The sequence below is a fragment of the Adiantum capillus-veneris genome, chromosome 25, assembly GCF_014529385.1.
Source record: "Adiantum capillus-veneris isolate H3 chromosome 25, ASM1452938v2, whole genome shotgun sequence".
NCBI lineage: Eukaryota > Viridiplantae > Streptophyta > Polypodiopsida > Polypodiales > Pteridaceae > Adiantum > Adiantum capillus-veneris.
In genome coordinates this window covers 30933337-30947746 of record NC_140955.1, presented here as the reverse complement: position 1 = coordinate 30947746, position 14410 = coordinate 30933337, and the positions used below count along the sequence as shown (strand labels likewise).

At 44.7% G+C, this 14410-nt stretch overlaps 1 protein-coding gene across 1 annotated transcript in view; it reads right to left on the bottom strand.

Annotated features, from left to right (window-relative positions):
* LOC147424653 (helicase-like transcription factor CHR28) overlaps positions 1-14410 on the bottom strand; it is a 32772-nt gene that overhangs the window by 17855 nt on the left and 507 nt on the right. Inside the window, exons 3-6 of the mRNA XM_086500744.1 lie at positions 13567-14342; positions 13400-13474; positions 13167-13241; positions 12148-13024 (exon numbers count right to left, since the gene is read on the bottom strand). Of these exons, the coding sequence (XP_086356870.1) occupies positions 12148-13024; positions 13167-13241; positions 13400-13474; positions 13567-14342 (1803 nt within the window). The remainder of the gene's footprint in view (positions 1-12147; positions 13025-13166; positions 13242-13399; positions 13475-13566; positions 14343-14410) is intronic.

The following is a 14410-nucleotide window of genomic DNA, read 5'->3' as shown; positions in this document are numbered from 1 at the left end:
TTTGAAATCGTCAAGTCAAAAATGTTAAGAGTTTGGCCTCGGTATAGATGTGATAGGAAGTGTGGGCTCTTTAGGAAGTGTGGGCTGTTTTATCGGTCTTTCCTCCAGCACGTGCGGGGTATTTTTCCCTAGTGCCGTCCTATGAGTCCGTGTCATCACCGCATCTTCTGCTGCCTGTTCTTACATGGTATCAAAGCCTTGGTGTTCCGGCCGCCTCGGCTGCACAAAGGAGGCTGATCCAGTACCGTATTGAAATTGATTGAGAGAGAAGAAGCTCACTGTTTTTTCTTGCCATTTCTCCAGTTCAGGGCTGATTCAGGTACCTCGAGGCTCTAGACCCTCGTCTATGACTTCCCCGATTCTACCCTTGTTTATTCCGACCTCCCTTCACCTGGGGATCCCCGTGGCAGATTCACGATGTGAAGCATTGCTAGATTGCTTCAATTTCCCAAGTTGGAGTTATGTTGCTATAGCATGCGGCTTTGTGATCCAGAGGGGGAAACATCTTATTAGGCTTTCTTCTTCACATGAAAAGGTGTTTGAACATCAACGGAATGATGGATCTTCTCTTACAATTGTGGAGCAGGTTCCTATGGTTGCGTTTTTCAAAGGTGACAGCTATGTCTTCTAAAATTGTATTGTATTTGAAGTTGTTGATAAAGTTATCCCTTGTAAGGTATTTTGGCACAAACGAATTGAAATGTAACACAAGTCTCTTCAACAAACCTAACAGATAGCTCCCCGACACAAACTATACGCAAGAAGGCAAAGGTGGGACAAAGTTATCCCTTGTAAGGTATTTTGGCACAAACGAATTGAAATGTAACACAAGTCTCTTCAACAAACCTAACGGATAGCTCCCCGACACAAACTACAAGCAAGAAGGCAAAGGTGGGACTACCAAAGGCTGATATGGCATTCCATCCTTCACTTGCATAGATGGGGGTGTAGTTTGAAGTTTTGGCCCGATTCCATAGTCTTCAAAGTTCCTAAAGAAGGCATGTTGATGGTTAAATTGCACCTTTGTATCAAGCAGCGGATTTTGAAGACAAACAAGGGATTTCCATCCTCCTAGAGGGAGGGGGTGTGCGTAGACGGTGGGAACAATCTCCTTGTCAACCTCAATAATGTCTGTCTTGATAGCACTCTCCTTGGGAACAAAATCCATTCACCAACAGCAAGAAGCTGGAAGGTGTCCCATATTGAGGTGTTACAGCAAATCCCTAAGGCTCAGAACCACTATCAGACCTTACCACTTCACCTGGTATTCAAATTTCCTGTCTAAGTTTATCTCTGGAAGAGTTGTTAAGCTCCAACTCTTTCCATTTTGGTGATCACGATGGGAAGGTGTCCCATATTGAGGTGTTACAGCAAATCCCTAAGGCTCAGAACCACTATCAGACCTTACCAGTTCACCTGGTATTCAGATTTCCTATCTAAGTTTATCTCTGGAAGAGTTGTTAAGCTCCAGCTCTTTCCATTTTGGTGATCACTATGGTGAGCTTGCACCTCTTGACAAATTCAGTCGCCCATTTTTGACTCAAACTTAGTAATCCAACCAAGAGGTCAGCATGACGTCCAACACAATGTCACAGAACCACCAAGGCATTTGTTGAAGAGGAAAATCAGATAAGTACTGTTGTCGAAGGGTCAAAGCAGGAATCTAGTCAGAGTCAATATTCCTCTCCACCAAGGCATTTGCTGAAGAGGAAAATCAGATAAGTACTGTTGTTGAAGGGTCAAAGAAGGAATCTGCTGAAAATCAATATTCCTCTCAAGATGAAGAAACTGAACTAGACCCAGACAATAAGAAAGCTGAACCACAGAGAGCTTCAGGAAACCAAGAGGTGTATTTTTCTTGTTGCCTTCCGTAAGTAAATATTAAATATTTTTATTTAATTTTATTTTTACTTGTTTTCCCCGAAACCCTTGAAAAGGTGCAAGTGGACATTGCATAGCCAGTGTGAAACAACTACCGCCGAATAGGTTTCTCACATCAGAAGTCTGGGTCGGTCAGCAGTCTGGGACTGGTCAGGCCAATTAGCACTGAATTCTGATGAGTATGGAAGCCCATGTGCACCAAATGAAGTATGGGCCACTCGAAAAGTCACAACTTTATAAGTCAGTGGGAACTAGGGAATTAACTCAAAGGGGCAAATTGGACACTTGGCAGAAGGAGAGCAGCCTGCAGGACACCTCAAGAAGAGGGGGCGCCCATTTTGAGGCTGGGCTGGTTTTGGTTCAGTAGGTGACCTACAGTGTGTGTGAGTAGTCGGTGCAAGTCTACAGCTTTAATGGAAAGCTTGCCTTCTTCTCTGTCTCATGTAGCGCGATGACTTGCTCTCGTGCATCTCTTTCTCCCCTTTGGCACATATGGTAAAGCCCCACTAGTTGGGCTACTCAGATGAATATGTACGGTTCTCGGGGTTTATGCTCGTTTGCCAAGGCAAAATCCTTCTGAACAGGAACCGGATTAGCTAATTGCTAATCCCCCACAGGTACGCACAGTTCCATCGCGAAAGATTGCGAGTTTGGAGAGTTTTCTTGCGTGAAAACTTGTCCAATTCACAGGGGAACTGTTCCATTGCGTGCGGGAGCCCTTGGGACACGCGTAGGCGTATTCGCTCCGCTAAAAACAATCCGAAAAAGGGAATTACAGCCTGCTGTGTTTTTTCTGCAGGTTTAGGGTTTCGCACCTAAACTGCAAGGGAACACCATGGGAGATGGAGCCTCGTGAGAGCCTTGGGATGCGTGTACAAGCTTTTGGGCACCCAGCAGTGAAAAACAAAGAATTACAGCCCGCTGAATTTCTATGACAGTTCACCAGAAAGCTTCCAGATAGCGAGGGAATCCGCCCTAGACAGGTACTTTTGACCTACAGGGGTTTTTGTGCCGTTATGCTACCGAAATCAGGTCGAAAACCTGCGTTTTCAGCCCTCGCCAGGTTTGGACAGCTTTGTGAAAGCTTGTACTAAGTGGTCGGATCATCTACCTTAAATGAATAAAGAAATACCGAAAGGGGCACCAGTCTTTGGGGCCTACAAGGTGTCGGTCTCATGTACGCAATGACATTCTAGTCGCTGGACGCATCTGTGTTCTCTTTCCTTCTCAGTGCTTTGTGTGAAGTTAACAAGTAAATGAAATAGTATTGCCCTATACGTTGTACAAGCCGGTTATATGGTTCCATCGACGGGATAGTCACTTTTTCTTCAAAAAGTGCAGCGTGGATTGTTGTGGATGAAAGCAACACAGAGCTTGTTGCTAAATTGGCTTTATCTTACAGAAAAATAATTCTAAATGAATTATTGGATTTATAAGTGAGAGGGTTTTCTCGCTTGGAACACCAAGGAAAAATAATTCTAAATGAATTATTGGAATTTTAAGTGAGAGGGCTTTTCTCACTGGAGACATCCGAGTACAGAGTATTCCTAGTGCGTCATTTAAAGTAATGACGGGAACACTGAGAACGGGAATATCTGTAAGGCCACCAAGAAGGGGTACTTCTGATGCGTCACATCGGATGGGTTACAGGGAGCATCGGAAAGAAGTATCCGACCATCCGGGAACAGACATCTCTGATGCGTCATAGGATGGGTGACATAAGAGCATCGTGAAGGAGATTGTACCGTAAGTTCGGTAGGAAAGGACTAGGTGATGGGTATTCCTGATGCGTCACAAGGTGGGTGACAGGTGCATCGGAAAGGGAATATCCATAGTCGGGAGGAAATTCCGAACTGTGTTAGAATTGTGCACAAGGAAAAAAGCAAGCACTTGAATGAAGATGGGTTCAGAGGAAACTTTGAGGAAAAACAAATGCTTTTTGAGAAAGCGAGATTGCCTTTCGGGAAAGCAGATGCTTTCTCGCGAGGAAGTCTATGTCTGCATTGCAACTATGCATGTGATTGCATCCAGGGACGCCTGGGAAGTGCTGTGAAAGCATTGTTTTTAACTTATAAGGTTTCATTGAGTTTTTGGACAGATTCAAACCATTTTTAAAGGTGACCGACCGCCCACTTAATAAGTGGGCAGCCATCTGATAAATAAGGCAACAGATCAGCCAACGTTTTCTCTCTCTCTCTTTTTCTGGCAGAGTAGCGAAAAAAAAATGAAAATTTTGAAGAAAAAAAAACGGCCGCGATCTCTACGCGAGCAGCTATTAGTGCCCGTGGCTAGGGTATGCCCTTACTCAGGAGGAGGACCAATCTTTGCAAGGAGGAGATGTTGCTGCAGATTTCAGCCGTAAAGAAGACATTGCCGGTGATGCCCATGGCTGCCCCAAGTGTACCAGATGTCGCCAAGACCCAGTGCGCGAGTTCCCTCGCGAAGAAGTGCCTACGAAGCGTGTTTCCATCGCGACAAGTTGCTGTTTTTCTCTGTTTTCAGCCCATAAACGTCGTAGACGGGGCTGATTTACGAGAAGGAACCCGAGAACACACCTCTTTTGTGTGTAGGATTGGAAGAGAGGATTTTCTATGGAGAGATCTCTTCCGGGGAATTGCTTCTCAAGAACGGAGTTGCGTTTCGAGCGTCGAGACTTTGAAGGTAACGATTTTCATGTTATGAACTCAGAGTATTTGTTTGCAGGTGTACTTCCTCTTAGTGACGGAGTAGGAGCAGAGGAAGGTATGAGCCTCTGTAGGAGAAAAAGCGCTCTAAGGAACTAGAGCCAGATCAGCCCAGGGGTTTCGTACCCGAGTTTGGGAAGTAGATCCACGGATCGGAGAGAGGTAGTCTCTCAAGTTGTGATCCGGAAGTTGGGATTCCCAAGTAAGGACTTCGTGTCCGGGAAAGCAGAGTTGTTCTACGGGAAGAGGACTTTGGAAAGAGAGTTGGAAAAGAGTTGCAGGGATGCCATGCCCTGAGTCTGGAAGGTGAGATCCAGAGGCGAGAACCTTGATTCTCGAGGAATTGAAATAAGGAACGGAAGTTCCTTGGAATAGGGTTTTGCCCTAGAGTCAGAAGCTGAGGCTTCCGGGAACCATCAAGTCTTATTCTAGAACAAACGTGGTAATACGTTCGGTTCAAGTGCTTGTATAGACTTCTCCTCAGTAATAAAGATACTATTACAAGGGGGGACCAGCCCATCTTCTGGTCCCCAGTACTATGTCGATCTTCTCACTCTCTCTCTCTTTTTATTTATTTCTCTCTATATCCTCTGGCTTCAGTAATAAGTGATAAATCCTATTTATCCGAATGTATTTTATATTGTTATGCGCTCCCGTTTGTGATAGAGCTTGTTGTTATGGCAGAGAAGAGAGACCAAGTACCTGAAGAGGGATCTTCCTCACATGGCACAAAGAAAGTTCCTTCAACTCTTCAAGAAGAGGACAGGTTGTTTAGAGCTCAACTGCGTTGCTGCATGGACATGTTTCAGCAGTTGGCTAGCAACCCAAGGATGCAGGAGTTCTTATAGGCTCCGACACAAGGTTTTCAGCCTCCTACGCAGGGCATGACTGAGCCGTTGCAGGAAAGGAGATTTCCAATGCGCAGAGGACTCATGATGCTCGAGGGAAAGTCCATGTGGTTGAGCAACTAGCGGTGTCCAATGATCCAAAGCAACTTGCTTTAGCTGGACAAGAATCGTTTGTGAATGGTCAAGGGAGTAATGAACAGGCTATGCGTCAGACCCTTCCATTACCTAATACTTATCCTGGTTATTTTGGAGGTGGTTCAGTGTTTGAAGCTATGGCTCGACCTTCCGCAGGTTATATGCCAGGGAATGTGTTCGGGACAATGCAAACAGGCATGGGTAACCCTATGTACGTGAACGTGGGTGTCCAACCAGGATTTCAGGGTGCCTATGGTCAATTTAGAGTGCCTGGAACACAATTTGGTATTGCTGGTTTTTCGCAGCCATACGCCCAAAATGCAGATATGACAGGTAAAACTGGTGATGCGAGTGCTAGAATGGCCAATCGTGGAGCACCACTTTTGCAGGCACCTGTTTATGATAATGTGGCTCCTTTGAGTCAGCCTAAGGATTACAAGGAAAGTGGGCAGGGAGTGAAGTTTGAAAACTTTCAGAGAAACTAAGGATCAATTGAAGGCTTTGACCTTCATAGAGCAGTTAGATGCAGGTTATGCTGGAGGAAACTTCACAAAGTCCTCGAAGATACGCAAGGATGCCACTTTCTTGAAAGGGAATGCGCTTCAATGGTGGACCTCATTGTTGAAGAGGGTCAAGCCCCAATAACGTGGGTCCATTTCAAACAGCTTTCTGTGCCTGCATGGCTGACAAACACTTTTGAAGTGGATGTGATGACCAAATGGCACGAGTTGAATGCTAAATAGTGTGCGAATCTGGAAGAGTACAATAATGAGTTTTGGGCCGCACTGTTGCAAGTAACCTCTTACAGATTTGTGCCATTGTCAAAACAGATTGAGAAGTATTGTTGCGGATTGCCCAAGAAAATCAAGGACGACTGCACAAAGAATATTGTCATGAATATGTTCCAGTCGATTGAGAATGCAAGAGTGACCAGCAATCTGTCGAAGGGAGATTCGGATGGATTTAATAGCCACAAGAAAGCGTCCCAGGGCAAACAATTTTCAGCCAAGGGCAATGTTGCAGCAAAGCCTTCTGTGCCCCTCACAAACAAGCCCTCCAATGAAGAAGCTGATACATCCAAGAAGCAGTCTAAATCTTCTTCGGGACGAGGACAAGGACAAAAAAGGCATTTTTTTGGCAAAACTTTTGAAGAAAGGAAAGCGCTTAGAGAGGCCAAGAAATGCTGCATTTGTGAAGAGGAAGGACATTTTGCAAATGAATGCCCACAGAAGAAGTCACAGGATAAGGATGACAAGTCAGACCATAAAGGGAAGAAGCCAAAGCCAACTCCAGGACTTGTCCCAGATTTGGTTGAAGACCAGCCAAACATAGATGCCACGGAACTGTGCAAAGCTTGGGGCAAAGTTAGAGACCAGACAATGCTGGTTTTTTCTTCGATCCAGGAGCCCATGCAAATTTCATATCACCAAAATTGGCATCAAAATTGGGCATTCGTGCAGAGGAGATGGGAATGAAAAAGGGAAGCACGTTTGGCATGCCCAGGTCATTCAGAGCTTGTTACTTCCAGTTTGGGGAAGCTTCGTCTGCACATTCAGAGCTATGTGGATGTGGAAGAATTTCATATTATCCCACTTGAGGGCTGTGATGTCTTACTGGGTATCCCATGGTGTTATAGGTTGCATGCTATGGTGGATACTTACAACAAAAAGATTACCCTTGTACATAGAGGAAAGACTCATTGCGAAGAAGAGCAAATTCTTTTTGCAAGAGATTCACTTCCTTGGGCACATTGTTTCAAAGGATGGGGTACGCATGGATCCCGCCAAAGTGGAAGCAATTAGGTCATGGCCAGACTTGAAGTCCATACATGACATTCGAAGCTTTCTAGGCTTATGTTCCTCATCCGAAATTTTGCTGAGATTGCTTCTCCACTCCATGCATTGCAAGGAAAAGGAGTTACTTTCAAGTGGACAGCCAAGGAAATTTTAGCCTTCAAACACTTAAAAGAGAAGCTGACTTCAGATCCGGTAATCATTTTGCCAAATCTTTCGAAACCTTTTGTGGTTCAGTGTGATGCGTGTGGCCATAGTTTGGGTGCAGTCCTAATGCAGAATGGCCAAGTAGTCGCATATGAGAGCAGAATTCTTTTGAAGACTGAAAGAAACTTGCAAGTCTATGAGAAAGAATTGTTGACAGTAATTTATGCTCTCACTAGTTGGAAACACTATCTGCTAGGGGCTGATTTTGTTGTCCAAACAGATCATAAAACCTTGCCATATTTTCTCACACAGACGAAGTTGTCTGAGAAGCACATGCAATGGGCAAACATCTTGTCAATGTTCCATTTTCAGACTGTGCATGTGCAAGGGAAAAAGAACGTAGTGGCTGATGCGTTGTCACGAAAGCCCCGAATTTCAGCAGTGTCAATTCCGTTTAATTGTGAACTAGACGAAATGAAGACACAATATGCTGAAGATTCAGATTTTGCAAGGATCTATGACCAGCTTGTTGATGGGCAACATCATGAGCACTATGTGACTGATGTCTTCGTAGAAGTGCTAGATTTCTGGAGTTTGGTGCCCGAGTACATAGAGTCAGTGTCTACAATTATTTCAAGAGGGGGAAATGTCACAAGTCTTTCAAGAGGGGAGCACGGTCGAAGGGCCCAAACCCTACAAGTCAAAAGCTTGAAGCCAATTTTTACACAAGGCTTTTGGGAGCATATGCTTTTGGATTGGAAGCTTTTGGAACTGATGCTTTTTGAGGCTCTGCTTTTGGGCATTCCTTGTACGCTTATAAGTGGGCCACTCTTCACAGAGCATTTGGATGCAGAGTCTCAGAGAGAGTTGAACCCTCGAGGAGTTGTACATTTGCGAAGCAACAATAAAGAAATGCCGAAAGGGGCACCAGTCTGGGGATGGAACTCTGCCGTTCCATGTCAACTCTCTCTCTCTCTCTCTCTCTCTCTCTCTCTCTCTCTCTCTCTCTCTCTCTCTCTCTCTCTCTCTCTCTCTCTCTCTCTCTCTCTCTCATGCTCGCATAGCACTTGAATCCTCTCGACAGTTAGCCATACAAGGAGATACAACATGCTAGTATGGGGAGATGACATCATGGTTTCAAGCACATGGGTTCAGCATAGACCGGCTACCACCATTCCATTACTCATTGGATGCACCATCTCTCACCCTTACACAGTCAGAGATCACCAAGCTCATACGCCAAGACATAACCCAACTAGACACCAGAAGGACATGGATACAACCAGCACAGGAACTGGGCACGAAGATGGCGTTTTACAAAGACCACCTTCTCCAGCTTACGGAAGATGGTTTTGTGGCGAGACCCAGATACATGGATACCCACTTGTCTCATGGGATACGATGTGCTATTGGCCAGTTACGCACATCTTCTCACCAGTTGCGGATTGAGACTGGGAGATACAGCGGAGTACCAGCAGAGGATAGGACATGCCCCTTGTGTAACATGGAACCTGAGACAGAGCTACACTATACATGTCGCTGCCCCGTCTACTACGAGATACGAGGCCGCTTCCATTGCTTGTTCAAAGAAGGTTTTGGACCACTCTCAAGAGTCATGGGATACGAAGATCAGAGATGTCTAGGTTTGTTCTTGCTCGAGCTGCGCAGACACAGAGATAGCCTGATGAATGGCGAGGCTGGCCAGTCTCAAAGACGGATCACAGACTTCTTCAGAGCAGACACGGGACAGCCGCAAGAGCCACTCCCACAGCAGAGCTCCCCCTCGTCTCACACCAGAGGCACACTGATTGACCGAGCGATTGAACTGGGGAAATCCAGGCGCCCGCGACTACGAAGAATTGCACAGCATCGACGGAGGCTACGACAAAAAATTCGGATCACGTTGGCCAGGCATGCACGACGCCCGGTCAGACTACTAACCATGGAGGAAATTGATGAGATTCGCCAACGACCGATGCTAGATCTTTTGTGATTCAACTATCCCAACAAGCCGCCCATTTTTTGCTTAGTCTTTTGCTTGGTTCACATCGATCAACTTAGGACCCCATAGTATATATCTTTGTTTTGTACTGTTGTTAGGTTATTTTGTTACTCTGGCTTTGTATCAGATCCACCACTTTGTAACTTTCGGGTCTCATAGGTCATTATGGCCTTTTGAAGACGTTAATATAACATTTCATTTCATTTCTCTCTCTCGTCAAGTTCAATTATTTGCAGATTTTGTTTGTGTGTTGCTATTAATTTCTCGCTTGGGGTATCCAAGCCTATAACACACAACTCCTAGGCATGTCCTACGAAAGGGGATAAGCCTCCAGAGCAACCTCCTGCTAAGAAAGCAGAAACTGCGGTGGGACTTGTTCCCAACATTTATGGGCTCTCTCTTGAGGGTTCCAATGAATTGTGCAAAGCATATGGGAAGATTAAAGGCTTCAAGGCACTTATCTTCTTCAACCAAGGAGCCACAGAGAATTTTATCCATCCAGAATTCCTGAAACAAATGGACTTTGAGTATGATCAGTTTGTTGGAGAGAGCTAGCCACAAGGCAATCTCAATTGGCACCAAAATTGTGATTGAAATGAAAAGATGTAAATGACTCATGGCTCGAGTATTTTGTAGGAGGAGTATTATGTGATTAAACGATGTTTGTATATCTGATGGCTCTGGTTTTTCCTAATAGGAGTATTTATGTTGGCTGTAGAATCTCTAAACGACACGTTGCGGTCTGGGACCTCCAAGCGACATGGTCTATGGTATAGGGAGCGTTTGGTTGTAGCATGCCTCTAAATCTCATAGCTCGGACTTCGGTTACGGGGGAGTAATGGGGAAGTCGTTGAATTTCTCATGGCCGGAGACCTCGGTTCATAATAGGGAAGTGTTGATCGGGGACTTTATGTTTTTATGTCATGTACTTGCATCTATAATCATCTATGTTGCATTGTGATGTGCCAACCATATATATTCCAAATTGGGTGAGATTGCCTGAGTATGTAATACTCGTGCATCAAGACACCCCTCTAAAGATCAGCATGGTCTAGGCGCAATGGCTAATGTTGTAACACCAAAATATCAAGAGCTCTGATCTGGAATGACAAAATTGATTGACCCTCAGGAATGACCCTCTAATACTTTTGAGCTAACTTGATTGAGCTTTGTGGATATAATCACGGATGATTTCTCTTGTTTCAAGAGGGGTGTATGCCACAAACTACTAACGTGTCAACCACTGAAGACGAAGGAGGTTAGGACTCCCTGATCCTAACCTTAGCCAACCTGCGGATCCCAACAGAGGGGCCAAAACCTTGACAGAAGAAGAAGAAGAAGAAAAGACCAACTTATTGAAGATGGCCGAGGGGCCTAAAACCCAAACAGGGTCAGCATTACTGCACAACTTTCAGGAACCGGCCAAGGCGCCTTAACCCTAAAAATACCGAATAAAGATTCCACATAATCTAGCCATCTGATAGTTGAGGCTCTGAACCACTATCAGACCTTACCAGTATTCAGATTTCCTGTTCAAGAACTCTTGAGTCTATCTCTGGAAGATTTGTTAAGCTGCAGGTCTTTCCAATGTGCTTTGATTTTCTTTTTTCCATCCAAGGATGGAAGTTCTCAGTTCCAGCTTCAGTTGCCCTTGTCCATTCAATATGCAGCAAAGCAGTGTTGGGGGAGACTCTTATATCTCCTGTACTATTTCTTGTATGTTCATCCAACTCATAGGCATAGAGGTGGAGCATTTGGTGCCAAGCCGACTACGAAACAATTTAAGGAGGCATTGTTGGAGTGTGGATTACTCCACCTGCATGTTCTCTCTTCACCAACTGTAGTGTAGCCCTACACATTTGGCCACGGCCATGCCCTTTTGTGAGCCTGCCAGTACCAGTTTCTGGGCAATATTCTTGTTGTCCGACAGCAGATCCTTCAGGTTGCTGCCATGGCCTGTCTTATGCACATTTTGGGGCTGCCATACTGCAAGGATGCAGGGATATTTGGTACGGGCAACCTACCCGAGTGTATTGGTTACTGTTAGTGAGGTTGAGTACCTAGGGGGTCTTCATGGCCCTGCTCCCACACTCTTTCTTTCTCCTATGTTTTTTCTTACCGCCACTCTCTTTCTTCCCCCTCCTCCACCCTTATGCAAATGTGCTTATGCTCTGCATCCTTAACCTGCGCCTCTGACAAAATTCGGGGGCATGGAAGCAGACCTTCCTTCACACTAGGTATGAGCAGACAATTCTACTTAAAATAATCCTGTGAACTGGCCTTCCTGATATTTCAGGACAATCACAAAGTGTGGGCAATACACTCTTTCGTCCCACAAAGAGACAACAAGTCGCAGAAAATACAACCATACTGCCAGAGTAAGAGGTCAGACAGGTTCTTTCTCTGCAGTCATCCTCCTCCATTTTACCCCAGTTACGGCTGAAGAAATAATAGACTGAGACACCCCACAAAACCTATAGACCCATGGTAGTCACCCACATCTAGCATTTTTCTGTGCAAACTGTTTCATGTTAAAAGCACCCTAGAAATGCACAATGCACAAGCCTTATCAAACCAGCACAGAGACACGTGCAGAAATTACAACTGCCACAAGGAACGACTCACTAACAAAAAAAGACACAGTGAAAAACTCTTACGCTTTGTCCGTCTCAAAAGAACTTTCCGCAAAACCAGTTGCAGATTCCGGTAGCCATATGCTGGATCTCTGGTGATTAAGTCCTTGATTCCAGAGCGAAAATGTTTATAGACAGAATAAGGTTCATACTTCAAAAATCTAAAATAGCTGTACAAATCATCGATTGTATTTTGAATAGGTGTCCCAGATAAGCACCACCTTCGTTTTGCCCTCAGGCCCCAACATGCACGAGCAGCCTGTGTCCTCCTGTTTTTTATACTTTGTGCTTCATCTAAGACCACTCTAAACCACGCCACTTGAGCCAATGGTCCAGCTTTCTCACTCTCCCCCTCTGCCTTTTTCCCTTTCCCCGTCTTTTTTTTAGTGCTGCTCCTTTCCTCAGAACCCATCAAATTTGAAAGAGAATAGTGGGCAGGGTTCCTTCCATCAGCTTCTTTTTCATCGGGCAAGGGTTGTTTTGGTACCTCCAGGCTTACAATTGAATACGTTGTCAATACAACATCATGCTTGGCAAGCTCGTGAGGGTCCCGTGTCCTTCCACTCCCATGATATAAATGCACAGATAATGCCGCTTCCGCTGATATTTTTTCCTTCAACTCATGTGCCCACTGTCTAAGGACACTTGTTGGACAAACAACTAAAGTGCCAGCAGAAGGTCTGCCTTTTGAACCTGTAATAACATTGCTCAAGAGTCCTTGTTCTGACTGGCAGCCCACCTTCAGATGCCCAGTGGCAATAGGATGACAATCATCATCTTCCAGATCTACTGTTGCCATTTCCTCGCTTGAAACTTCTGCTGCTCCATCTAGCAAAGAATTTCGATTAGATGGCTTCTCTTTTAGAATTAATGCGATTGTGGAAACAGTTTTCCCAAGGCCCTGTAACACCATACCATGCTTGAGCATTTTTCCCATTGACTCAAAAAGATGCAAGAAATTACAGATTCTGTTGCATTTCATAAAAACTAGCTGGAAAACCACAGAGGCAATCGGAAAAAATCGATTGGGCTTAGGAAAACACCTGATCATCTGCAAGAATTCCACCACTACATTCAGACCCTTTTTCCCGCTTTTCCATCCACGCAAGAGCTATTCTCTGCATAAACAGTCCCATTAAGTGCAAAATTTGTTTTAATTTTCTCTAGGATAAATACCTTTCATTTTCCAGGAAACACTATTTAAGTAACCTACTTAGCCAAGCATCTCAAAAATGCATCAATTTAACAAAAACATAAGACTTTTCACTATAGCTACCTGATGTCTTAACAATGGAACTGTCATTATCCCCTCATCTATGAAAGCTTCCTCTGTGATTGCGCTGCTGAGACCCTGGACATTTGAATTATATCAATTTAAACCCACGTCTAAATCTCATTCATCTCATTCATAACACTATATTAGCGACAAGCAAGGAATTACACCTCAAGGCCATGATTAAGTATCCGATCCCTGTTAATGTCCTTCGCAGCACTAATTTGGCAAGAATAATTGGATGTGATGCCCTTGGATAGTGTACCACCCTGCAATACATTGGTGCTGTACAAAACTGCAGGAGATGCATCAATATTGGTCTTGGCGTCCCACTCTGGAACCCCAATGCCTCCTTTGAAACCTGGTCGATCATAGAGAATTTGACTTACGCCACCAGGTTCCAGCTTAACAGCTCCATTTACAGAGCTTGCAATTTTAGACAGAAACTGCAAAGTGGGAAGACTTCGAACATCGTGACCTTTGGTATAGCCATACTCCTCTGCAGGTGGTCCTCTTACACACACAGCTTTCAATGGCCTGTCAGAAAGCTCAGACCATCCAGGGAGGCTTCTCTTTCCTGCAAGTCCTTGATGTCTCTCGATGAGTTCATCTTCGCAATCACTATCCGTGTCAGTGGTCAAATCCACCATCTCTGTATTGCTAGGCCGTTGTGCCAGTGAGACATTGGATGTACACGATGCATTGCTCTTTGAATCATCAAACGTGTTAGAGGATCTTGATTCATCAACAACATCGGGATTACCCTGCCAAGAATTTGCCTGAATCCTGTGCTCCAGTGAGAAGCCGAATGACCCAAACTCTTCCAATGTCTGGCTGTGCATTGAAAATGAAAAATCTGACAGCTCGCTACTTGTGTCTGATGAGGAGTCTGTAGAATGACTAATTAAATAGCGATCATGTGTATTCGGGTTAACCTGCTCAAAACCTGGTGAAAGCGTGAGAGGACATTATTGACCTTGTACCACAAAGGACATCATTATACAGTTCTTTTCG